Source organism: Pavona decussata, unplaced genomic scaffold (genome assembly GCF_977016875.1).
Source record: "Pavona decussata unplaced genomic scaffold, jaPavDecu1.1 SCAFFOLD_211, whole genome shotgun sequence".
NCBI classification, from domain to species: domain Eukaryota; kingdom Metazoa; phylum Cnidaria; class Anthozoa; order Scleractinia; family Agariciidae; genus Pavona; species Pavona decussata.
Genome location: NW_028145616.1, coordinates 667,195 through 695,000, shown reverse-complemented (window position 1 = coordinate 695,000; position 27,806 = coordinate 667,195). Strand labels below are relative to the sequence as shown.

Genomic DNA, 27,806 nt, shown 5'->3' with positions numbered 1-27,806 from the left:
ATGGCTTTTTCATTTTGTTAACAAATAAAAGCTAAAAAATGTGAAGTGTTGAGGAAAGTGGATTTTATATGACCTCAACATGAATTACAAGTTAATTGATGAAGTAAAGTTGAAAGATACCAGCAGTGAGCATTACAAGAACAGCATTAACTCATCCACACCCATACCACTGTACCATTCCGGTACTGTTCGATGTTACTTCAATTCAATTCTTATAAAACATTTCTATTAAGTGGGAGTTACACCTGAACGCCACTTTTACGCCACTTGACATGGCTTTAATGGAAATATCTCGTTCGCGTTTCAAGCAATCCAAAAACTCTCGCGGATCATCATATCGTGAATCTGTGTTGTGGAGTATTTTGTGAATTTTTGGGTGATTTTTGGATTTATTTGGGAGGAGTAGTTTTTTTCTAGAAAGATTGGTAAAATAAAGGGAAATAAGAAACTTTGAGGGTTTAGTGAAGTTTTGAAATTGGAATTTGTAGTTAATAATTAATTGACGGATACCAATTAGTCCACTAGCAACCTGGGGTGCTCTTGCGTGAGTATCAACTGTCTGATAGTGTTCTAAAATCATTTTCTTTCCTCTATCCCCTCTTAAAACCTCTTCAAATCTCATTCAAATTTAGCGGTATTGCCTCCTTAAAGGGGGACAAGAACATACATTTCTTAACATTTACATCGAATTTACAGTGCCAGATACGTCCATTTGAAGTAGATACGAGTGAAAACGCGCCTTTTAACATGTTAATATAACAATAAAAAAAGAAATGAAAAATAATTTGAGCAAAATGCTACCCCGTCTCCGCTGCCACCCTACCCCCCCCCCCATTGGGGTACAGTTACTGGGCGCAGAGTCTCTGCAGAGTCCCACCCTCACTGGTCCACCCGCACGAAAGAGTTCTTAAAAACCTGATGATGCTAAAAACATATATATAAGACGCGAAAGCGTCTTTTCCTTTCATGTGGGACACATTTTCTTAGAGGTGCAAGAGGTGCAGCCTCGTTTTGGTGCGAAGCTTGTTTTAGTCCTATAACGTCATAAAATTACTGTTTTCATTCACAACTCTGGTAGAAGTCTTAAACTCATGGATTTCTTAGCATCTTTTAGGTTGACGTCGATCACATCAAGGATTTTCTTGAAAATGTTCGTCTTAAACTTATGTATTCAAGTTAAATGAGGTCTCTTGAGTTGTTTTTGTGAAAAAAATTGAACGTGTGGGGCCTAGTTAAAAAAACAAACTTTACTCTGCCTGCACAAGCATAGGACAAAGGAAAATTATTTTTGACGCACACCGGTCAGATGCTCTTGAAGCTAAGTCATACACGCGTTTCCTGAGCTACAATCCTGGCCAGAAATGTTGAGACAATTTCCAAAACTAAACACGAAATACGTCCCCGCCTCCCCGACTCCATGCAATGTTGTCATGGTGCTGTGTTTGTAGACCGATCCGAATGATTCCAGTGGCTTTAAGGAGGGGGCTTCCAAAAATTCGCAATGACAGCACTAGTTTATGGCAACCGATTCTAGACATCAGTTTACGACACAAATAATCATAAATACACACTGTCAACACTATTTTCTTATCTACCTCAGAAAATATTAGCCATGATTGTAGGTTATATCATTTGTATAAAACAGTGTCAGAAGGTTCCAGCAGTGCAGTGCACTGCGATCTGTTAAATAGGAGATTGTTGTAGGAGATTTTAGTTTATAGATTTTTATTAGCCTTAGACACACAATACAATATATATACAGTACTACGAACTGCTTACAACACTTACAAAGTCCCAATACTTACTATACTAACCGTATACAGTCATGCTATACTTACAATACTAATAATACTTACAGTGTTCACAATACAAATAGCTTGTAGGAGATCTGTTCAGCCAACGAGAGTTCGGAATTGCGACGTACTAAATATTTTGAGAAATAGTTAAGAAGTTAGTTGACAGTTCTGTTGTGTTGTAGGTACTTGAGTGACAACCAACTCAAGAGCCTGCCCCAAGGTATCTTTGATCACAATAAAGGGCTGGGTATACTGTAAGTACAACTCTTCTTTAATATGAGCATGTTGTGGAGAGTACATGGAGGAAATGATCGAGGATGGGGAATTAAAAAAATATAACAATAGTGTGTAACAACTCCATGCGATAAATTTTGTCTTTCCGCAGCTAATGACCTTGAAATAAATAAATGGAATTTGTTTAACAAGGCTCTTAGAGTCCGAATCGAGTTAGAATTTGGAAATGATTGTTTTTGAGGAGATCAGAAAGAAATAACGAAGAACACCCGGAGGAAAACCGCTCAGGCAAGGTATGACAACAAACTCAGCCCTTACATGACGCGAAGTCCGAGACTGGTAACCCACATTAATGGATTCCGTTTCAATTTAATTCGATTCTTCTTGTTATATATAAGACTGTCTTGTTGGTAAGCGATATCGGCTCCATACGGAATTAAATTGCAAATCAACATATTTACAGCAATTCCAACGTAAAACAATATAATTCAATACAATTTTAAAATTAATGAAATTGTGTTATATGTAATCCGTTTAGAGGCTGATTATATGAGCCGGGCTGGCACAGTTAATAGGGTGGGTTTGTTTTAACGAGATAAGTGTTCCATGTGGGTTCTCTGAGCCCACATATTAACTATGCTATCCCTGATGAGGTGTAACGTCGACGGTTTCTAATCCTTGGACTGACCACTTACATTGGTCGATTCTTCTACCAATGTTTGGGCAGCTTTTGCTGAGTGTGTGCCCGTGGTCTCTCAGTGTACGAAGTGGTTAAGTATAGAACCAAGCTTAGTTACTTTTCTGGTAAATGTACAGTGACCGATAGCAGTTCTTATCTTTGTGAGCCCTTTTGTGACAAACACCCCATCCCAACCCACCCCTCCCTACCTCTATAGTTATTGGCACAAGTTAGAAGAACAAAACAAGAAGAAAGAAGAGCCCGCAAGAAAGAGCGAAACAAACAAACAAACAAACAAAACAGCCAAAACAAACCAAATGAACAAACAGATAAAAGCAAAATAATTATTTAACAAAAAGCAACAACAACCACAACACGAAACGATATGTTTAAACCCTTATACAACATATCGCTCGCGGTTGTTTCGCGGTGAGGTAACTTGTCTCATTAATCCGATGATAAGCAAAGAATGGCGGCTTGTAACTCAGGCAACATTTCCAACAACATAACTGGAATATATTACACGATCTGAAACTCTTTGTTTTAGTGCCTAAGACAGTGGCTTTTGTGGGATAAGACCACAGGTAACCCAGGCTCTATTGACCTTTGAAATGCTGCAATCATGTACGGAAATTTGAGCGTCACGGTAACTGTTGCGTGTTTGCCAAATTATAAGGTTTTGTATCGAAGAAAAAAAATGTTTCTCATTTGAAGGTTAAATTTTAATTGTTTTTATCAATAGAAATTTACCATGTGAATTGCTTTGCTTGGCTATTTGTGTCTTGTGCCCTACTTGTGATGAAAACGGTTTCACCTAAACGTAATTTTTTCTCAATCCTCTCAAAACAATAGAAGCTCATCCTTTGTAAGTCATTGAGTGAGAAGAGTGAGAAAATTCGAAATGCTGTTTCGAAGTTATCGTTCTAATCCGTTAGTGCGTATATTTTCGTTATTTTGAATTTTCAAGGATTTTTGCCTTTTAAATTAAACTTACAGCTTCCTTCGCTTCCTCAAAGGGAAGGGAAGGATCGTTTTAGCTGTTGGACTATAATATTATCCATTCCTTCAAACTAACATCCTCGGAGACCAGGGATCAGATAATTCGGGCGTGGTAAAATTGGCGACGGACAAATGGACGGGAAAAAAATTCGGCGAAGAGAAGTAAGGTTCCCTGAGGACTGACTCGAGTTCCATACGCCCTAAAAGGTTTAGCCGAGGCTTCCTTCTGATTGGAGAGAAAAATCTTTTTGTATTTTTCTGCTCAATCGGCTAGAAGTATGTCTCCAGTCTGTTTCCTGTGCTGTTACGAAAAATTCGATGTTCTTCACGTTAGATAATTATCAAAGGTGAAGTCAAATTGATATCATCTTTGTCGCTTGGCCGGCAAAGGTGCTACACAGTTTGAGAGCCTTCACTATAAGTTCACTAAGAACTGAGCATCAAAGGACAAATCAAGTGGAAAACGCACTGCTTCCCTTTAAAAAGGACTTTGTAATACATTTTGTTGTTCGTGAAAGGTAGGAAAACATTATTGTTTAAAGATCTAAAGGAATTAAATTAGTTTCTCAGGGGACTGGTCCCAAATCGGCGCGAATAAGGCCTCCGTTTACTCTCATAAGGACTATTTCTCTGTAATGTTTCAAAAAAGGAACTCAAATCCGAAGCACTTTCAGTGTAGGAACGTATTTTAGCGTTTCTTCCCGACTCATCGCCACTTAAAAAATCGACAAGCTTAAGAATTAGCTAAAGGCCGCCAAGGATCTAAATAATAGATAGAAAGTTTCCTTGTTGACACTAATAAGAACTTAACTGATGAGACCGAGATGAGAATAAACTTTGCTAACTAATTCAAAAGTTGCGTCTTGATAGTCAAGCGGAAGTTTTGAGAAAAGAGACAAATACAAACGCGGATGGTGAAGACGCTGCAAGGTTTTACAAGGTTTATTCTGATTCAGCACTCTAATCAATAGGCTAATTTCAAAGGCGTGTCCAAGACGTCAGAATCCAGGTCTTCCTCGAAAACACCGCGAGGCGAAGACCACAAGAGATTAGAACTTACATAGAAAGAATTGCAGAGAATTGCAGCCCGAAATAACTACCAACAGGGATCGCCTTTCACACTGATAGACAGACAAGAAAATCGCAGCTTACTAACGAGCACAGAAACCATGAATAGATGACGAGATGAGGCCCACAACCTTGGTGAAAGACTGTCAACGAATGGAAATTATAATATTGCAGCCTTCCAGCCAGTCCACCAGAGAAAATTCCCACTTCAATAGCAAATCTTGAGAACTTCGCATCCTAAGAGAAGAGAGAAGGATTCTCATGGCTCAAAACTGTTCAGAGATGGCCACAAACAATAACAGCAGTAAAACTACTCTAACAATTAAAAAAAAAACAGCACGAGTTCAAATCGCGAGTGCTAGATGAGATACGTAGAATGCAATCAGTCACAGATGCTGTATGCAGAGTTGCACTTACACTGAGTACAACAGCCAAGATCAGCCAGGAGTCAGAAACCGTAAGGGTCGCCCATGAGATTTACAGCAAAGTAGGCCACGTCAAGCAGAACTGTTACTGACGTGGTAAACCTTAAATCAGAGCTAATAACCACAGAAATTCCAGCCAAGTCAACAGCAAGGGCCGCGTATGACTTCCAAAGTCACTTCGTGCTCCGCTCCTATGCTATTTTTTTTTCTTTATCCTGGCGAGCATGAGCAGAAATTTACGGCCACGGAAAGGGGCAGCCAATTTACAAGAAGAAATGCCGACTGATAGTAATTTAGAAGAACTAACTTAATTGGTCAAGAGCCTGGCAGGGCAAATCGACAAGCTTGTTTCAGATAGGCAAAGCCGCCATGATGTGCTGTTCGTTAAACTTTTTAGCAACTCGAGTCCATAACAGCTAACTTGTCGGGGTGAGATTAATGACTTAAAGCAAGGTCTTGAATTTACTAATAAAGAAGTCGAGATGGTAAAGGTTACTTTGACTGATAAACCGGACTCCACTTGCGTTGCCACTTTAGAAAGAAAGGTCGAAGAACTTGAGAACTGGTCAAAAAGAAACAATATTATCATATGGGACATTCCTGAAGGTGCCGAGAAAGATTCCTCATGTCAGCATATCGTCAATAACATTTTAAGTCAGCATATGAAGTTGGAAGGCGACCTGGAAATAATGCGTGCTTATCAAACAAACATATGAAGGCAAAATATCAAGGAAAATACTGCTCCACCTCTAGTAAGACCCGTGTATCACGTGTATTTACTACGCTGCACCGCCGAGATAAACAGTATATTCTCCGCAACGCCGCGTCGGCCCTAAAAGATAATCAATTCTCGAGGGGAAATCTCTGACGACGGGTCGAAGAAAGTGGGAAACGAACGAAAGAGGTTGAAAGAGAATCATAGTGACGAAATTCGCGCTGGAGAAGAGCTGGACTTCGCTTATATTCCTTGGTCTGTCCCTGCGCGTATTCTCTACAAAGTTAAAGATTCATCTTTCTTCTTTCCAGATAAGTGAACATGTATTTATTTTATGTCGTAGTGTACTTAGTTATATATTTAGGGACTTTATTTTTACAAATACTGATGAGTTTATTAGTTATTAAAAATCAAAACTATCCTTATAACTGCGCGAGACTAGGTACTAATATATCCTCCGAGGCTCCGCTTCCATGCCGAACATCTTTTAATTTCTATGAAACTTCTACATTTAATTCTTTAAGTCAAGTTAAGTTAACTTCTTAATTTCGAATACTCACTTTAAAACTTTGTAAAACTATTAGTGTTTTGTGGAACGAATTGACTATTGCGTGGAACGAAACGCCTTTTTTTATGGAACAAAACAAGTTCGAATTGAAACGAAACGACTTGGAACGAAACGACCATGGAACGAAACGACCGGATACCAATAAAGAAAAGCCATGTAACGTTTAGGACCGGACACGGCTGTTGGAGCAAAGGATGCGAGACTCCATTAGTAAAGATTCCGCCAATATGTTCTTCGGAAACTTTTTTCATCCAAATATTGCTATTTTTGTGTTTTTATAATTGTCTGTTTTTGTTTTTTGTACGTTGCAGACTCTTCTTATCCATTACTTATGGTATATTAATTGTCAATAGCCTGCGTCACATATTTTTCTCCCCTCAGATCATTACTGAGGACGATTCATGATGGTTTCTTGTGATTTCAAAATGCTATCTCTGAATGTGAGAGGTTTGAGTTCAATATTTGCATGGTGTAGAAAACAAAATGCAAATATAATCTTTCTTCAAGAAACACATTCTACGCGTGACAAAGAGAAACAATGAAAAGCTGAATAGGGCGCACCTTTAGAACTCGCCCATGGGAGCAGTAATGCAAGAGGTGTTGCGATATTATTACGAAATGGCTTTGATTGTCAACTAACGCCCGGTTCATACGTCGAACTTTACAGGAGCCGAACCTAATCATTTGATTCGGAGCATGTAAAGATCGACGTATGAATCAGTTAGGATCGACAAATTTGTATTTGGGTCGACCCGCCGTTCTATTCGACTGCACCAGTCGAATAGAACGGCAAAAGTTTGACTTCGATTCAGACGTCGAACTTTTCATGTGCCGAACCAAATGCATACGTTACGTATAAATTATATAAATTATATCTATCTCAGAGGTCTGTGCATTCCCTCGACTTGGTATGTGCATGAGGAATGTGCTTGTTCTTCTTGTTTCGAAACAACTGAATATACTTCTTTGAGATGCGAAAGATTAAAAAAAAAAAAAGAATCGATTCTTGAAGTGCACACTCACTTTTCCTTTGTGAGAGTCTAATTCCTTAAATGTGGGCACTGAGGAGATATCCCCTGGCAGAATTTTAAAATTTGGACGTCATTTTGAACAGGTAGAAAAAAATCTCAATTTCTCCACGCGCGATCCTTGCCGTTTACACACGTGCGCGCACCCTTGTATGGCGCAATTTTTTTCTAAAAATAGATTTTTTGGTACAACACATGGGGACAGGCCCACAAGTCAAAATGGCATCTCGTTACGGTTCCCATCCCTGATTATGGCTCCTGGTAAATGACACTTGATAGCCTCTGCTAAGGGAGATCTACAAAGACCCTTCCTTACTTTCGTACAGAAAAGGGAGATCTTTGAAAGACGTAGTCGTAAGAGTTAATTAGCTTTGAAGGTCATATTCTTCCTATCTCGACCAGTAGGAGCCGTGTTTGGCCTATCTTTATTATTTTACCAAACAAGCTCTTCCATGTCAGAATTCATCTTTCCCGCCATTTTGAATCTTGTTGAGTAAAAACAACAGCCGCTGACCACGAAAATCTACTTTCTCACCTTAGCTTTAATTAGGTTCGACTTCAGTTAAGTTCGACGTCTGAATCAACTGCCGAACTTAATTATTTGGGTCGACCTTAATAGGTTTTTAGGTTCGGCTCATGTAAAGCTCGACGTATGAACCGGGCCTAAGTGACATTCAAAAAACGATTAACCTATGGAGTTTGAGGGGTTTATTCTTGTTTGGCAAAGTGACCTTATACCAAAGCTTTTATATGTTTCTGCAATATTGGAAACCCCAGAAGAAATTATTAAACAGATGGAGAGGATGGTATATAAATTTTTGTGGAAAGGTCCAGATAAAGTGACGAGACTCTCAGTCATTAACTCGCTGAAGAACGGTGGCCTGAATCTTACGGATCTTGAAACCCAAATTAAAGCAATAAGGCTGTGAGTCCTGGATTTCACGGGTTCTTGATGCGCGGGTAAGTCCATGGAAGTCGTATTTTGACATTTCATTTGAAAAAATATGGAGGGACTCTGCTCTTAAAATACAATTTTGATGTAAGAGATCTCAATTTAAGTTTAAAGGGTTTTTATCAGGAGCTACTTGACTGGTGGGCAGATTTTAGAAATGCTTTCTCTGATATTAATTATGCTCATCATGTAATCTGGAATAATAAAGAGATAAGAATTGATAACAAATCTGTTTTTATAAAAAAAAAAAAATATGCAGATTGTGGAATTCTTTATTTAAATGATCTATTATTTAGTTTGGATAATGTTCGCTCTTTTGAATACCTAAAGAATGTGGGGCTTGATTCTAATTTTTGACATGGTCTGCCTTACGGTTGTCTGTGCCTAAGGATAGGCTACCGTATAGCATGAAAATTTTGCGGGTTCCAATTTTTGCGGATTTTGCGGATTGAACTCGATCCGCAAAAATTAGTTCCCGCAGAAAAAAATACCCGCAAAATATAACGCCGCAAAAATTAACTCCCTTCAGTCAAATTTAAAACTCCTCTTTAGTAGACTTATGCCACTGGAGCGATATACATTGGACTTAAACAAAAACATTTACATGATTTTCCATTGGATAAAGCAACTAGAGCTGTCAAGAGTAAAGCAATTCAGTACATTAGATTGGCACGAATGGGTCATCTGAAGGAACGCACAGACTTGAATCATTCAGCAGACCAACCATGTTCTATTGGCGCTTCTGCGGTGGCCTGCACAGAAGTGCAGAAGTTCAACTGAACAAGAGTGTTATTATTATCGACTGAATCTGTCTCATTGTGTTACAGTAGGGCATAGTTTTGCATTTTAGTAGGCCGCTCCCAGTTAGGTCTCAAAGTACATCTTTCACTCGAAAGCCCCTCTGTACGCCTAGTAAGGTTTCAGCTACGGTAATTCAAACATTCATGCATACTGCTTTCTTATAAAATAATATACGGTAATAACGTCGTGGCAAACCATATTAACGAAACGGTGTTTGGCTGTGCATGGTAGGGGTAGACAATAAAAGTTGAAAATATTCAGGTTTCTTCCACTTAAATATTCTGCCCCTTAAACCAGAGCATCGCAAAAATTAGTTCCCAGCAGAAATTTCAGTCATCTCGAAACGCAAATATTTGTTCCCGCAAACCACAAAAAATCGCCAATCCGCAAAATAAAACTCCCGCAAAATTTTCGTGCTACACGGTATCCTCTTACCCAACGGTGGAATTTGATCCTATGGCTTTCAAATATAATAATACAGAATTTGATGCGCACTCAGCGAAATCTAAACAGTTTTACTCACTGCTGATTGCTAATAAAGCTAAATACCCGAATAGGTTCAAAACCCTGTCTGTCGATTTGGAAATTTCAGACCCGTTGCAGGAGGTGTTTTCGATCCCCTATAACGCAGCAGGTGAAACTTTTGTTTGGTCTTTTCAGTATAAATTATTAAATAACATCTTGTTTACAAATACCAAATTATTTAAAATTGGGTTAATTGAGTTAGAGAAGTGTTCTTTCTGCGCAATTTACAAAGTACCATCTCTTTTATGACTGCTCCTATGCGCACGCCTTTTGAAACAGATTTTGCAATTGGTGGTCTAATTTTCGGAGTGAATATTTCTTTAAAAGATGTTATAGTGGGCATTTTAAATAGAAATGACCTACTAAATTATCTGATAATTTTAGGTAAACTATGTATATGGGAGTGTAGAAGAAACAAAACAATCCCAAAATTGGATTTGTTTCTACACAAAAGAGAAGCCAAGAAGGAGAGTAAAAGGTTCATTGCCTTAACAAATAAGAAGCTTAACCATTTTAGGAAAAGAGAAAAGATGGGAACCATTATTATAATAACTTTTGTTGTGATATTACGTGGAGAAAACATGTGGATGGCTCATTCAAATTCTGTACTGTCTATTTCTAATTGAAGTATCTGCACTGTGTCTGTGATGTGTTGTCGGTTGTTTACCTCTGTAAAATATATATTGTAAGTTAAGAGAATAAATTGTGATAGGGGTAGCATTGTAAGCATTGTTAGTATTGTAACTACTGTAAGTGATGTATGTAGTGCTAATAATGTACAGTTGTGTGTTTTAATAAAAAAAAAAAAAACTTGGCTGCGCATTGCTGTTATAGCCGCTGAGCCAGCGGCTCGGCGCACTCACTACAGCCCACCAGCCCACTTACTACAAAGCCCCCCCCCCCCCCCCCCCCACTTCGATATGATGTTCTTAGTTACCTGTTATAGTATTTCAATAAAGCTATGTGGACGTGAACAAGACAGCTATCAGAGAGCAATATGTGCCTCAATGCTGAGTCAAGTTCTTATGACACACTCTGTTGTGCGACTTACACGTACTCTAGTGCTGGGTTGAAGATGTCGCGGCAGCCAACTCTCGGTAAATTTGGCTTTCTTAGTATGTACATGTTATTAAATTTTATTTAATCTCAGTAAAAAGGTTCCTATGAAAAAGTGCACTGTTCTCCTAATCACGTAGAAAGCAACTGTCAATTGAGTTTTCAAATATTTCAGCCCACTTACTACAAAGCACTAACACCAGCAAGTATTCACATGCTACGGCTCCCGAAAAAAAAAATCCACATTTGAGCTCACAGTTTATGATTCTACTAGCTTCTACTCAGACCAGTTTGCTGGAGGAATTCCAGCACCAACACTGCCGTCACCCAGTTAATCGCGCATGACCCTTTGTAACAATTCCACGTTAACCGATCAAACAGTAACCACACAAAACAAGGTATTCTTCGTCAGGGAGGGAAAAAAAGTCCTAGACCAAGGTGTTTTGTTTCGTCTTCTGAGGCCAGTCGTGGAGGGGAGTTTGCAGGCAGGAAAGTAATCAAAACCAATAAAGAAACAGCCATATGAACTAAAACACAAACGTTACGATAAGAAAAGTAATTTGTCCTAATTTTAAATTATAGTGAAATCTTACATTTTCTGAAAAAAAAAAAAAAAAAAACAAAGAAGTACCTTCTTGAAGAAATTCATCAGGCTAGATAAGTGAACAGTCGATTTAAAAGTTCTTACAACATAGCCAGTCTTATATTAATGTCTTATTAATGCTGACAGTTTCGATGACTGTCAGCCATCTTTATCAAAACTTGAAAAGCATGAAAAGTGTCAGAAGCCTTAAATAGGCTTTTGAAGGTGTTGATTATTGCGATAAATGCGCAAAGTCACTCTGTAGGCGCCCGCTCCCCCCTGGTTTGGGGGTGGAGATAACTTGTGTCCATACGGGAGAAAGCTGATAGGCTCCCTCGTCCCTGTTCATAGTAGGAGTGTTCGATCTAATACATATGCTTTCTTTAATCCATCGCTTAAACTTGTCGCCGTCCTGCTCAACTATTTCACTTGCTTCCCAATTCATAATATGATTGTTCTGACAGACGTGGTCTGTTATGGCTGATTTATGGTGTTCATTGGTAGAAGCTCTGCGGGTGGTTCTTTTGAAATTTCTGTTAGAGATCTTTTCTGCTTCCTTTCTGTGTTCTGTGATCCTGGTTCCCAGCTGTCTCCCTGTTTCACCTGTCATAAATTGGTTGCCATGGTAACATCAAAGGCAATGAACAATAAAGGACCAAATGAAATTTCCCAGATAAATTGTTCAGATGCTCAAATATTACAAAAAAGAGTTGTTATTGAGCTTCAACAAAGTCGTCGCGGCAAGAATTCCTTCCTCCCCCTTCCCCCAACTCGCGGCCTGGGAGCCAAGCAGTGCAAGCGAGGACAAATTGGAGATGAGCGAATGGGCAGGAAAAATCTTTGGCCAACAGAAAGAAGGATCTCTGGTAGAGTCTCCTTACAGGCCAGGATAATATTGGCTCCTGATTGGACAGGAAGATATTTTTGTATTTTTTGCTCAATCGCAAGAAGCATAGTCTGTCAAGTCTGCTTTGTGTGTTCTTGCGAAAAGTTGGATATGCTTCACCTCAGGTACCGATAAAAGGTGAAATGAATTTGATATCACCTTTGTCCCACATCAAAGGTGAAGTCTAATACTATGTAACGGCTTTGCTATTCCTTTGATAGTTTTAAAGGTGAGGTCTAATATGGAATTTTTTTTACCCGCTCACCTTTGTTAGAGTTGTGATGGCTTCACACACTTTTAACACCTCTCAAAGGTGAAATCAAATGTGACAAAAAGATTTGACTTTAAACGTTTGTCACACGTCAAAGGTGAAGTCAAACTTTGACGAGCGTCATAGGATAGATTAAGTTCAAAGAGCATTTACCTTTTATACAAAAGGACTTTGCAAAGCATTTTGCTGTTCGTGAAAGCTACACTGACAAAAAAAAAAAACATTGTATAAAGGAGCAGCTATGTTCACAGGGGACTGGTCTCAAATTTGTGTGGGTTAGGGACTTGCTTCTATAAGTATTCGGTTTACACGAACCGGTCCTAAACTGGATCACACAGAAAAAGAAAAGATGAATCGCAGTAACGAGTTACTCTGCGAATGCAGACGTATTTCTGGCTGTCACTTCTCTCCGCCGAAAAATAGCGTATGCTAACCCGAACCGCAAAGCCATTTCTGTGACTTAACGCCTGATGCGCGCTACTAAGCCAAAACAATAGAGATACATGTCAGCTCTAAAGCCTGGTTTACACGTACGACGCAAGCATAAGAATAAGCACAAGCACAAGCACAAGGATGTTTACACGTGCGATAAGCATAAGCATAACGTGACATATGCAAGCGCAGAGGCAAACAAATTTGGCGCAATCGCGCAGCCGGGCTGCCTTTTGGCGTGAGATTTGATTCCAACATGGTGGAAAATGGCAACGCATGAGTAACTAGATTGCCGGTACGCTGACAACTTGTCACTGTTTTTCAGTTTCCTTTCCTTGCGCTTATGCTTATGCTTGCGTCGTTGCGTCGTACGTGTAAACCGGGACGACGTAAGCATAAGCACAAGGCGCTTATTCTTGCGTCGCACCGGTTTACACGTAGGTTTCTTGTGCTTATGCTTGTGCTTATGCTTATGCTTGCGTCGTACGTGTAAACCAGGCTTAAAAGCACAATACCTGTTTTTAACTACGAAATAAGAGAGCTGAGAAAGCCCCCGAAAGCCATAGTTAGTAGAGGGAAAGCGAGAGACAACAATGATCAGATTTGTAAAGACGTGGCTCAGGACTCTCATATCCGGGATAAACTGAGTACAAACATCCTGCAATCTCACTGCAGATCAATAGCATTAGTATGAAATCACGAGTAACAAAATCCACGGATCCTTAATGTTATCCTTATGTTTCTAGCTACTTCAGTACGCTATACTTATTGGTCGAATATGCAGCTCTTCGACTTATGTTATTTACCTCGTTTTCTGTGATTTTGGAAAAAAAGGCACATACCTGTTAAGAGCGCGGCAATTAGACAAAAGCAGAATTTTGCAAGACAAAATTTTTTGTTTCAGTTGTGGATTTTTTTAATTTTATGTTTTGTTTTGTGAAATTATGTTCGGCAGCAGGTTTCAGATGCACTCTTTACTTCACATTTTGTGACAAAATTAATATTATGTTCCAACGAAGTTTTGAAACTAACGTAAAAAATATTGTGTTACAGTAACACAAATTTAGTGATGCAAGTAAGCTTAGTTTTTTAATTAACAGCAAATTTGTAAGTCTTCATTGCTTTTCTATTACTCAGACTATTTACACGAAGACACCGCAAGATCTTTTCTAAGAATTTCTGACGTTGATAGGGCGGACTTGTTCGAACGTGTTTATAATTGCCAACATAGGATTTGTTCTTAAAATGCCAGGAGTAAAACGAACATTTGCCTTTACAAGTCCAAAGATTTAAATTATAGCCATAAGCTGGTAGTTTGACCAGAGTTATGTTTTTTCTTGCTAATATGCGGCATCGTGTACTCTTGCATTATCTGCAGCCAAAAAGCACGGTAAAAGGGTGAGAACCTGGTTTTCAATTATTTCAGTCACTAATTCAGCTGTCAAGGTTCCTGCAACCGGAATTGTTTGAATTACTCCTTCAGTAAATCCACAAAAAGCCAACGTAGAATTTACCAGCCCGAGCTCTGCGGCTTTCTCCCGGAACGATGGACATGCCAACCCTGAATTTGATGGCCCGTAATTGCGCTCATCAGTTTCAAAGCTGGAAAGGACGGTGCCTACCTCTGTTACTGCGCATCTCGAGATACTCGGGTTTCCTAAAGGTGGTGCCTACCAATACAGGGATAATTTAGCGCGGTTTAAAACTATTCGGAGAAAACAGAACTTAGCAAGTGCTTTTGGTATCCAAAACGAAAATTGGGGGCAACAATGCATTTTTCAGAGATAATAGAGCTTCAATTTCGAAAAAAAAAATGCCATACATTGCTTTCAATTTGACCGCTTTTTGAATTATTGTTGCTTAATTATCTCTGAAAAATGCGTGGTTACCCCCAATTTTTTTTTTGGATTCCAACAGCCCTAGCTAAATTCTGCTTTCCCAGAATAGTCATAAACGGCGCAAAAATTAATTCGGTATTAGTAGGTACCGTCCTTAAAATGAGTTTCGTCGAAAAAATTAACGCGGCTTGGATCAATGATTCTCTTCCACTGAAAATATAACTGACGACAGTAGCGATTATGTGGCGACATTTGTTCTTTAGCGACGTGAACACACTTTTCTCGCGTTATTTTCAGCTTTGTTAAGAACCTGGCTATTGCCGCTATCGAGGGAACCTCGCGTGCATGGACTACGCTGGAAATCGTTTGCGAGTATCTCTTGTAGTTCTCGAAGATAAATTGTGGGGTAGAATCTCACGAGAGCTTCAAGGTAGGCCTCCATCCACCACACAGTTTTCCTTGGACGCATATTGTTACTGACAATTTGGCTCAAAGTTGCTTTTTGTTGGAACAGTTCCACATACTTCGTAGCACAGTTGTATGAAACTTGGCAAATTTCGACGGTAATGACTGTGGATAAGGTGCCTAGATAAATAGCAATGACTTGAACTCTCTTCTCAGGGCCCGCGGAGCGGGTTTTGGAGTGCGGGGGCTAACGCGAACGCGTTAGGGTGAGACAACTAGGGGGGGTCCGGGGGCATGCTCCCCCGACAAAAGTTTAAACTTAAGTCTTGGCTAGAAATGGCTAGAAATGCATCTAAAACTGTCGATAGCAATGTAATTTTTTATTTTATGAACTATAAACTATATTTTCTTTTCTTTTGAAGTAACCTCGGTCAATGCTTTAGTATAGCCCCAACACTTGACCAACAAAACAGGCTAATGACAGCTATGCTAGTTTTGTTGTATCATATGTGCTTCTTTGTTCGTTATGACAGCGGGATTGAATGATCCAGGATGACCTTAAAGGGGCAGTGTCACCTATTTTTAGTGTCAATATGAACAGCCAAAAAACGTATTTGTTTCAACGGAATCGTTAAAATAATGGCTGAGTTTTGTTAACAATACAATACTCCTACTAGTGCACAGAAACTATTTAAAATTATGTTTGGGTGCGGATGGGTAAGATGGAAGTGGATTGCAACTTGACAAAAATCGGCCAATGTTTTCAAGTTCTTCCTGTGTATTTTAGTGAAGTCGCTAAAAATTGATTATAGTTTGTTCTCCCTACGAGAAAAACCTTCAATTATCTTTGCGATTTTTGTAAGAGCAATTTCATGTTACAAAACCGGTTCTTTCTCTTATATATTTAAGAAGTTTTATCCAAAATACAGCAAAATCGCTATGTTAACTGTACATTATTCTCCGTTTCAAATATTTACGGCGATATAAGTACCTTTCATAAATGAATGCCTTAGTGCAAGACCTTACTCGAGCTTTTAATTTTCAGTGATGAAACTTTTAAAATCTTCGTGAACCCCGATTCAAGAACGAATGAAAAGGCAGTCGACTCCCGATAACTCGAAACCTAACTAACTCGAATTTCGCGCTAATTCGAGCCAGGGAGAACTGTAATCGATTTCCCCCGGATTTCTGTCATACTGTAATTTTACCCTCGATAGCACGAACCATGTTTGTCAGTTGCAAGACGTGACAGGTCAAAACAAACAGCCCCGGTAGTCCAAAACATTGCATTTTTATTTAAACCGCCGTGTGTGTCAGTACAGTTCAGGTTTTGCTGGTTTAGTAAAATGTACACTGTAGAAATAGAAATACACAGTAAACACCGTTTTTTTTTTTCTTATTTCCGGCCATTTTTTTCTCAAATCCCGATAACTCAAACCTTTTTCAATCTCGGTCGAAGGTTCGAGTTATCGGAAGTCGATTGTAGAAACAACAGCTGAAATTCCATTTTTTGACGGTTGAAATCTACTCGTCCGTTCAGCAACAAACCAAACGACAAATTGTCTGAAATTGTCGGGTTTGTCGGAGGAAACCTTAGTATACTAAATAATATGTAATGTAAGTTGTTTCTGTAAGTAATGGATATGGTAAATTAAGTAAAATAGAATAAAATATTTTGTTAACCATCCAAAAAGTGTTGGGGGGAGGGGGGCTGAATGCTGCGGTCCCTGACTTCTGCATTAGGTAAGAATGCCCGTAATGATAACAACCGCTCTTACAATTGAAATGCCAAGGCATCGTTAAATACACCAGTAAGCTAGAAATGATGCAATGAAAAATCACTCCATCATCAAACAACAACAGAAAAGAGAGAGGATGATGTTTTTGTAATTGGGCACAATTGCCAATAATTAGAAACGGTAGTTGAAAATTTAGGCCCATTCACAACAAATTAGGTACCCCTTTGTCAAGTTGGTCAACGCACGTGCAAAAGATGTCAACAAATTAAGGCATTTTACAGCAAACACTTTATATAAAGAAGTCCTGACTATTGTGAGCTTTGGAAACGTGTATTGCGTAGGCTTCACTTCGCTATTAAACGCAACTATGTTTGGAAGGACTTGTGGGAAGTGCAGACTTTAGGGCAAAATAGAGCTATTGAGAGGGCACAAAAGAGTCTGTCCGTATGGTAATTGTTCTTGTGCGCGCTGCACAACACACCACCAGGTCATAGCGTGAGAGTGAACGTTAACGTGAGACAACTACGGGGATCTGAGGGCATACTCCCCTGGCAAAAAGTTTAACTTAAGATTTCTAAAATAGCTATAAATGCATCAAAAACTGTCGATACTGATGTAAATTGTTAATTGTATCAACTAAAATATGTTTTTTTTCTTTTAAAGTAAGCAGTCAATGCTTCAGTTTGGCCCTTACATTTGACAAACATAACAGGCTGATGAGGCAGAAATTTTCGACTTAGTTTCTTGTGAAAGTCACAGCTTGTGAAAACCAAGTTTCATCGTTTATGTTCCCGTAATTCATGTAATGCATTGTCACTTGTCTTAGCAACAAATTTTTTTTGGGATGATTGCAAAGTAATTTCACGGCACAACTGTAAATTATTACGTTCTCCAGAAAAAATGTTTCTTCTACTTGAATTAACTAATGTGCTTTTCACGACGTGAAAAACACTCTTCGTCTACATAACTAATTGTTCGACTCGACAAGAAACCCTTATCATTTCACGCAAAGTATGTCCTACTAGTGATCCTTCTATCTGCTTAAGGCTCGGTGTACAGCCCCACTCAACTTCTACGGCGTGTATTAAAATTTGGCAAATCTGCTAACACGAGGTGAAATTTGTCAAAGCTTAAGGAGAAAGATTAAGAAAAGAAGATAATTAATTTCCTTGACACTTTTGAATCAAAATCGGAATCGGAATCATGAATCGGAGACATTTTGGACGCCACTGTTGGTTGGCAAACGTGAAGGTTAATTCTCAATTGAAGATCATCCTTAGGTGACCATTGGGTGAAAATAATCTTGCTTTGGAAATAAAAAAACTACCGTTCTTGTATCTGTCCAGGTTTTTGACATTAAAAACAGCTTCGTTTGTTCCCCTGAAGAGAGTCTTAGAGTCATGTCAGCTGACAGCCCATAATGTTACCCATTCTTTGAATCCAGCATCCTTCTAAACCAAGAGGCAGATAGTGCGGGCTTGGAAAAGTGAAAATAGGCGGGAAAATAAGGCGAAGAAAAGTAAGAGGGTAGACTGCTTACTGACCAGTTCCAAACAGCCCAGCTAGCACAGCCTTCTGATTGGGCAGGAAAATAATTTTGTACTTCCTGCGCAATCGGTGAGCAACATGTATGCAGTTATCTTCGTGTCTTGATATGCGCGTCAATCCTCTTGATACACTTTTGACAAGCGTGAAGTACGAACACAAGTTTCTCTTTGCCCTTGATGCACGTCGAAGGTAAAGTCAAATATCAGCACTGCTAAACCGTTATATACGCTTATTTAGCCGACCCCATTTAAGTGCCGTGCTGCCATGCTTACACGACAGTTTTTGAGCCAATCAGAAACCGTCATTTTGAGACGACATTATCGCAAAATAACGTCACCTCAGCGCAATAAGAAGATCCCCAGGATCGCGATGCGATATATAGTCTATAGTTCAATAGTTTGTCTAGTGTGAGTAAATCTGCCTTTTTTTATATTTTATTTATTTTGACTAAATTTTTCGTTTTTATATTGTTAGCGCTTTTGAATATCATCTAAAAAGCGCTATAAAATTGATTATTATTATTATTATTATTATTATTATTATTATTATCATTATCATTATCATTATCATTATTATTATTATTATTATTATTATTATTATTATTATTGTTATTATTATTATTATTGCAAAGTGACATGTCAAAGTTCCCAGTGATTTTCCACGCATGCTAACTTAGGTTCCCCTACAGACACCGCTGCCCTAGGGGATAGGCTCTACCTCCCTCCCCCCCCCCCCCCCAAGTTTTGCCACAACAATCTGTGTTTTTAGCCTTCTTTGTTTCAGTGCCCCAGTATTGAGGGTTCTAGGCTTCTTTACCATGTCTCCCTTTAGCGTAACTAGGAGCTTATTCTACGCTGTGAGCATCCAATTTAGAGTCATATTCAGAGACAGACATATTCACCGAAACTTTTAGGTCAGTGCGCTTTAGCTTGGCTTAGTCTTTTATGGTACAAAAGTTAATAATTATGGGTAGTGAAGGAAAGGGTCTTATTAGCAAACGCCTTTTCAATAGAGACATAGCATAGGTTGCTATTTCACTGATACTTGTCAAGGATGAGGTCAAATACGATTCTATTCTTGACCTGCTCACATTCAGTTGGAATTACGGCAAAAAGTGTCGTCAAAGTTGTGGCGACTTTACCACACTTTTAACACCTGTCAAAGGTGAGGTCAAATGTGGGAAACATTTGGACTAAACCTTACAACCGCTTCCATGACAAAGTCAAAGTAGCAAATGGCCTTCCATATACTTTTATCATGGTTGAAAGGCGCTGTGCAATACAATTTCACAGCAATGACTGTCACCTCTCCCGCTCCTCCGTGTTTTTTTGCTTATAGTCCCCAGAAACGTTAGTCTTTTGCCGTTCAACACGTTGAATGTTGCCGTCGTTGAACGGAGTAGAACCCTACACAATTTCTGTTCGACATTTTGAACAGCCTCTTTCACCGTTAGCATTTAACATGGCAAGATATACAGTTGAACTTTTGCCAAATAGCAGTCGAAATACTTGTTGATCAAAAAACGTTGAACCGTCTGTACACGACTTAAAGAGTCCAATTGACCATTTTTTTTGCGAGACTTTACGCAAAAAGGTGGCTCTTCTTTTCAAATCTTTAGAAAGGGCGTTTGGTGTCTGCCGTACACCCTACACTCTTTAGTCTGAGAAGGATACTGAAATACTTGAAGAGAAGTGAAGGTTTCCGGGCCATTGTTCTGTTAATTAAGCTGTGGGTCAGTTTTCTTTGGGTTTGAACGAGGGAAAAACGGCCATAAAAACCGGCTTTTCCAATCTGTAATCTAGCTTCTTTGTTGGTAAATGACACGCTACACTGACAGTAGCATCTTTCAGTATCATTTCACCACTCTTACAGCGACTCAGAACCACTGAGGCTTTGGGTTTCATCCTGTAACTTTGTAACGAATAAGAAAGGATTTAGTAAAACATTTGACAATAAAAATCTGCAATAAAATATTGTAAAACATAGCACGACGTTTCGACTTTTCCAGAACGTCATTATCAAGCAACGTATTTATTATTTAAGGACGGTGCCTACTATTGTTACTGCGCATACGTTCTGCGCATCGCAAGATACTCAGGTTTCCTATGGGTAGTGCCTACTAATACAGGAATATTTTTGCGCGGTTTAAAACTATACGGAGAAAGCAGAACTTACCAAATGCCTTTGGTATCTCAAAAGAAAATTGGGGGTAACCATGCATTTTTCCGAGAAAATTAAGCTTCAATTTAGGAAAAAATCCCATACATTGCTTTATATTTTGGCGCTTTTTAGAGATATTGTTGCTTAGTTATCTCTGAAAAATGCGTGGTTACCCCCAATTTTCTTTTTGGATTCCAATAGGCCTTGCTAAGATCTGCTTTTCCCGCATAGTCATAAACCGTACAAAAATACTTCGGTATTAGTAGGCACCGTCCTTAAGCAACGTGTCAAAGAGCGTGTTTTTAGCTAGTTTTTAATTCTTATTTCTAATTTTTATTTCTTATAGCTGGCTTTGTATTTCCTGCTTTTAAATAATTGTAATTTTTAAAATAATTGTAATTTTAAAATCATTTCTCAATTTACAGGGCCCCACTGAATATCACTTTCGTGATGTGGGCTCCCTGTATAAAGATTGTTATTATTAATAAGTGAAAGTAAAATAATGAAATCGAGTATATATAGTGATGAGATGAATAAATTGAAAGTTAAACAAAGAGTTTGGCTCTAATGGAGTCGCTCTGGTCGTTTAAATTGGGTCTTGTTGTTCTTATGTACAACATTTCATAAACAAGACAATCCCATTTCGTGCTACACTTTTTGAGCATTCTATATTGGCTCTCATTGGTTAAGCCAATGTTCCCATGGGCATCTCTCAGATGGCGACCAATGGCAGAGTATCGATGATCAGCAATGCCTTGAAACAAATGGCGCGTCGTATATCAGACGTAATTTGAATCACACAAATCACATTAAAAACAATAAACAACGCTATGCTGATTTACGATGCGTGGCTTGATCTCTTTAAGCTTAGCTTTAGGTCTTGCTCAAGTTTCTTACTGGTGTAGATTGGTTGTACATCAATGCCGATTTTTGAACTGAGATCGCGCATAAATTTGCCTTTTGACTCTGTTCGCGGAGACTTGATCTCTGAACGGAATACTGACTCTTAAAGTTTCATCAGATTTTGTCTCAGTATCTGGTGTAGAGGAATAATCACATTTGTTGATGATAAAATTCACCAAAGAACTAGGGTAACCAAGGTGATGAAACATTTAGATTTAGATTTAGATTTTAGATGCCTACATTCATCGACGAATGCTTGATGCATAGAGGAAAGTTCCTTTGCACGATGAACCATTGTTCCGATAAGACACTTCTTGTAGCGCAAATCGGTGTGACTTTGAAAATGAAGTAAAAGGCCCGTATTCGTAGGTTTCCGATAGACCTGAGTATCCAGCTTATTGCCGTTCTTTGTTATCAACGTTCCAATAAAAGGAATTGAGTCGTTATTGGAAAGTTCCATAGTAAAATGAATACTAAGGTGGAGTCCATTGAGTGCATTAAGGAAACTTTCAGCTGCATCGAGTCCAGGCATTATTGCAAGCGTATCGTCGGCATACCACCTTTAAAAAGAAGGAATTAGATCATTGTCAGACAGCCTTTCTTGTAACGATGACTTCTATTGATTATTGAACGTTTCTTTCCTTTTTGGAACAACATATCCTTGCTAGGCGTTCCTCCGTCAGAGTATTCGTTTTGAGCTCCAATTTTCCCACAAGCTGCTAACAGCAAATCGTCGAGACAAACTGATGCTGCCATATTTATTTTCCAAGCAGAATATAGTAGCATGTAAATTTGTGTTTTGTAGGCCCGAACACTCGTTGTTTGAAATAACTCAGGTTGTCTAATATTTTCAATTTGAGTCCTCTTCACATTTACAATGTGTTGGCCGTATGTATTTACCGTCTCAAAACTTTGTTTTAAGCCGCTGATCTTGAAGTTGTAACAAAATGCCCCTAAGCCATGCAGGTATTTGATTCAATTTTGCCGACTAAACCTGCGGGCCAAAAATACTGGTACGTTTACTTAGAGCTTGTTCCTAATTCATTTTATTTCCAAATTAAAAAAAAAATAGACATTGTATCCGGAACGCGTGTTTTATATTCATTATTTTAAAGGCCCGTTTACATAGGCGATTTTTGCGGCGATTTAAGTGGCGATTTTTGTGGCGATTCCAAATCGCCCGTGTAAACTAGCTAGCGGCGATTTCATGGCGATTTTGTGGCGAGTCTACGACCTTTTTCCACCGGCTAGCACGGAGCGCATGCGATGTTAATACTAAGCACGACAGCACCATGTCTCCAATAGGACATTTTCACTATGGCGTCATTTTACTACAACTACCAGAATCCTTCTGGTTTTTGTTTTCTCGTGCTAATTTGAGCTATTGTTCTTTGCTTTCCACTGGGATTACAAAATTTAAATTTGAAAAGAAAAACGAAGTGAATTATGGTAGTTGTAGTCAAATGACACCATAATGAAAATGGCCTATTGTGCAACATTGTCAGTGTTGCAAATAAAAATGTAACATGGAAATGGACGTAGAGACGACTCAAATAGCTACAGTCTGCCTGTGCCCAACGGCTTATTAAATATTTTTCCTCTTAAGGCGACCAAGTTTTCTTGCTTCCTTTGGAGCTTTCTCCTTTTTTTGGCGACGTTTTTGAGGTCGTGTTACAAGCAACATCCGCCATGTTTGTGACAAACTACCCTCGGGGTACACCAAAGTAGGTTCTTGTTACTTTCAAACTGAAAAAATCGCCAGTAAATCGTCTCAAAATTTGAGCATGTTCGAAATCGCGGCGATTTTGTGGCGACAAATCGCGACGAAATCGCTATGAAATCGCCGCTAATTTACACGGGCGATTTGGAATCGCCGTAAAAATCGCCTGTGTAAACGGGCCTTAAGACTTCTAGAAGTATTCGTGATATAGCTGTTATAGTGATGACGGCTGATATATATAAGGATGTTTTTTTTGGCTGCAAGAGACAAAAATAAAAGGCAAAAAAAAAACTGTTTGTTAAAAACTGGGTGTCATGGTAATGTCAATGTAAAGGCAAAGAACACTAACTGACCACACCAAATTGTTCCTTGAAGAAATTTTTGAAAAAGTCGGCAGGAAGTTTTTTTCCATGGCGTTTGTTCAAATATTAACGCAGGTTGAAAGTCACCTCGGTTCGATTTCCCCCACCCCACCCCCCCCCCCCCCTTCCCTCTTTACGGACTAGAGAGGCTTTATTGCTCACGTTCATTAAGTCGGAACAAAGTCAATAATATAATTACTATGCTGCATGCTAGTCGTGGTAATGCAGAAATTTTACTCCGTACATTGGCACTTACAATCAGAGCTGGTCATCCAACCACAGGCGGCCCAAGCTCAAGCTGTGAGTTTCCTCCAGTCTTAGGAGTGTGAAACCCAGGAAACGATAACTCGCTAAAATGACCTCAAATCAGCAAAAGGAGACAGAGAAACAACAAACAGTACATCGTAAACACAGGGTATGTCATTTTTATTGAGAAATTTTCGGAATTTTTACCTCCTAAACCCGATCGTAAATATTCCCATACAAACTCTTACATTTGCGCCGTGACCGCTATCACGCAATATGGTCACCGCAACTCACAGCTTGAGCTTGGGCCGCCTGTGATCCAACGAGATTGCCAATACTCCAAGAAAACAAATATATTTGAACAATAACATTCGCGTGCTTCATCTAATGATTAAAAACCTTTTGAAGTCTACGTTTAATATAACACCAAGTTATGGTCATTTTTTATTAGGAACTTGACAAGCAACCAGTTGATGGACCTGCCCCGGAGTGTCTTTGATAACAATACCGATCTGCGGGACTTGTAAGTGGAACCCTTCTGTTGTAAAATATCAATAGTAATCCCATAAGGACTTCCGAAAGGAGAGAAGATGGAGGCAAGAACTGAACCTGTGGAATTCAAAATAATATCAACATTGAGAGTTTTCAGATATAACAACTCTCGATAACGCTTTCTTTCAACTTATTATGTTATTTTTAATGATGCATAGATCTGGCCTTTGCTTTCATAAATTTAACATTAATTGCTGTGCTGTTTAACAGCAACAAAACTGACATACAGTCTGTTTTTTGTATATAAGAACGTCTAATTTTGGAGCTGAGGCTGAACGTTCTTTTTATTTATTGCGATTTGAGGCTGAAAACGTTCTTAAGATGTTCTTAAATTACATGGTATACACTACATGTATTTCAGTAAATCAATGAGGACGTGCCCAGGAAACCTATCAAAGTGCATTGCCTGTAGAGATATGGTATCAAGAACTGCTGATTATGACAAACCCGGATGTGCGTCACCATTGTTAATGTTATACAAAACATGCCCTTAAGTATTTTGGTTAATTTCCTTTATTTGTTATCTTGATTTTATATACAGATTAGCAAAATAAAAACGTTCTTAATCGACTCTCAGCCTGAGGAATGTTCTTAATAAGTTCTTAAAATTTTGGTTAATCTCAGCCTCGACGTTCTTGTAAATAAGGTTCTTATAAAAAAAAAAAAAAAAAAAAAAACAGTGTATCTGCATAACGTACAGCATTCAGACGTTCCAAGAAACCAAGAGAGGCTTAAATTGTTCCGTCCGACAGAAGATTAGGCTTGTTTTCTTCTTCTCGTCGTCGAAGAAACAAAAATCCACAATTTAAACCTGAAAATCAAAATTATCCTGATTTTGCATATGCATTTAAGGAAGAAAGAAATAAAGAGAAAAACTATGATGAGGCATCTGGCGCAGGGTAAAGAACAGAAAAAGAAACGATTATTGTCGTAAGATTTTTTGTATTTAAATAAAAGGAATCTCGGTCACAATTAAGAGTAACTATTCACAGTGTTTTCGATGACCAAAGTAAATTGGCAGTTTCTGTTCGGGCTGGTGTCTGGATTAAAATATAAGAGATAAACAGTTAAATTCTGGGGCCCAATACACGAGGCTCTCCTAAGTTACGATCCATCATAACTGTCTTTTTTTAATAATAGACCATTACTAACAAGGATACACCTCAACTTCAGAGGGACTCGTGAATATTGCCCCAGGTGTCTATATGTTATCACCAAGAATTGCCTTGTTTATCTTTAATTCCTGATGCAAGTTATGCTATGTGCTCTAGCTATCCATTTCTTTATTGTTCGCTGTCCGAGTATGATTCTTGCTGGCAACTAATGTGAATGCACCCTTCAGTAACAAGTCCTGAGTCCGCGAAAGAATTCGGGCACGATGTCTTTGGCCGAGAACAAGGTCGGGACCTTGTTTTCTGGCACCGAGGGAGCCACTGTTTACCTGTGCTCACGTGTTTTTCGTTTATTCCAGTACATTTTACCTAACACAGTACAGGTTTTTGCCAGAATCCACCCTAATCTTCCCCTTACTGGCTATCGTCTTCATTCGTGTCGCCTTTTCAGTATTTCATGTGCAAGCATAGCATTTAGCACAAAGGTAAAAAGCTAGATGAAGCAGTAATCACGAAGAACACATGCCTGTACATGATGAAATCTGTGTCCGGTTTATTAAATGTGTACCGATTATTACATATTTTGGTACCCAGTGCCTGAGCATAGCACTATTTTGTGCCAGGTGCCATACACTATTTTGTGCAAAGAAATCAAAGAGATCAAATTGTGTTCTCCTACACAAAGTATCCCTTTTAAAGGCACGAGAAAAGGTATTGAGAATCAGAAAATAACATTTTGAGGTGTTTTCCTTAAATATTTTCGCCCTGGACCCTCGCATTAAGTGTACTTCAAGGATAAACTGGTTTAGACTTCACCATTATTATTCAATACACATTTTAATGTGTATGTGAATATTGTTATCATTAAAACGATTACATGGTTGTAGTTCTTATTGTACATTATCTCATCCACACTGTTACTAATTCATGTTTAAAATTTTAAAAGGTTAAATGAATGGGCCACCTAGCAAACTTTACACCTTACCTCAACAAGTGGTAACAGGTTTATCACAAAGTACATAAAAAGTCTTATGTATTTCTGACAGAGCACATTATTTATATTCAAGAATGGAGAGAATGTACAGTACAATTTCATGAACAAAAAAACTTTCAATATTTTCAACTGTAGTGGACATGCAGTAAATGAATTTCATTATAATAAATGAAAGGGGTTTGTGATCTTCTACTGAGCAGCATTGGCCAATCTTTTTAAAAAATAACTGAAGGTGCGATAACTGGCTTCTCAGCCAATTTGGATTAACCATTTTCAGTTAGAAGGTTGGTAACAAGGAGTTCCCCTAAAACCTCCCTTTATAAGTTCACTTTTGGCCGCTCTCGATTGTTATGAATTTAGGGTCCGTTTTAAGGAGGCTATGTGATTTGTTCACTTGGGTCGTCATTTAGTGCCTGTTATCCATAATGGAGGAAATCCCTATTATAGAGGTCATTTAATTGGGAATTTGTGGAGATTTCGCCGTGACAAAGCCGGTAAACTTTTTTTTTTTCGTAACAAAGGTGTCCATATAAGAGACGTGTTGGCAAGGTGAAGTAGGACTGTAATATGATCTTGTGATAAGGTCTTCCCCATGATATTTTGATTGCTCGAAAGTCAGCTTGGACCTCCCACTCCTTCTGAGCAGCTGTGGCTCAACATCGTAAGCCAACTTTACTATCAAACAAACTTGTATGACCGAAAAGCGTGAGGCTAGAAATGATTCATTGTGAATAGACTCACGTTTGAAAGCTCCTATCCCCAAAATCCTTAACTTCTGAAAAGTCAGACAGCATTTTAAAAGCTCTTCTTTTCTTTTTAGCATTCGAATCGAAGGTATAGGCAGAAAGCACTAGCCATGCCAATTTAAGCTGTAATCCTAACAGAATTTGGTTTATTTCAAGCGCAATTTCCTGCTTTTGTTTGCTGACATTTCAATTCAAAAATTAATTTCGGCTAACCACACGGAATATTGAGCCGAGTAGAACGTAACGTCATGTCTTCCCTTCTTGGAGTTTACATGAACAAAGTTTTATCGCGATGCCAGGGGAGTTTCTACAGATTGCTTTAAGATACAGCTGTTTACACACACGTAAGAAATAGACGATGAAATTAAGATGGAAGATGACGTCACAAGAGAAAATGCCGATGCAAGAAATTAGTCGGCTAGTTGCTGTTTGAGTATTGGGGCACGTATTTTACGCTCTTTCG

The 27,806-nt window shown here is 38.7% G+C and overlaps 1 protein-coding gene across 1 annotated transcript in view; it reads left to right on the top strand.

The window, feature by feature from the left end:
• The window catches only part of LOC146460537 (uncharacterized), a 222,867-nt gene that overhangs the window by 90,848 nt on the left and 104,213 nt on the right, over window positions 1-27,806 (top strand). The window contains exons 10-11 of the mRNA XM_085088145.1: window positions 1,979-2,050; window positions 24,391-24,462. Of these exons, the coding sequence (XP_084944271.1) occupies window positions 1,979-2,050; window positions 24,391-24,462 (144 nt within the window). The remainder of the gene's footprint in view (window positions 1-1,978; window positions 2,051-24,390; window positions 24,463-27,806) is intronic.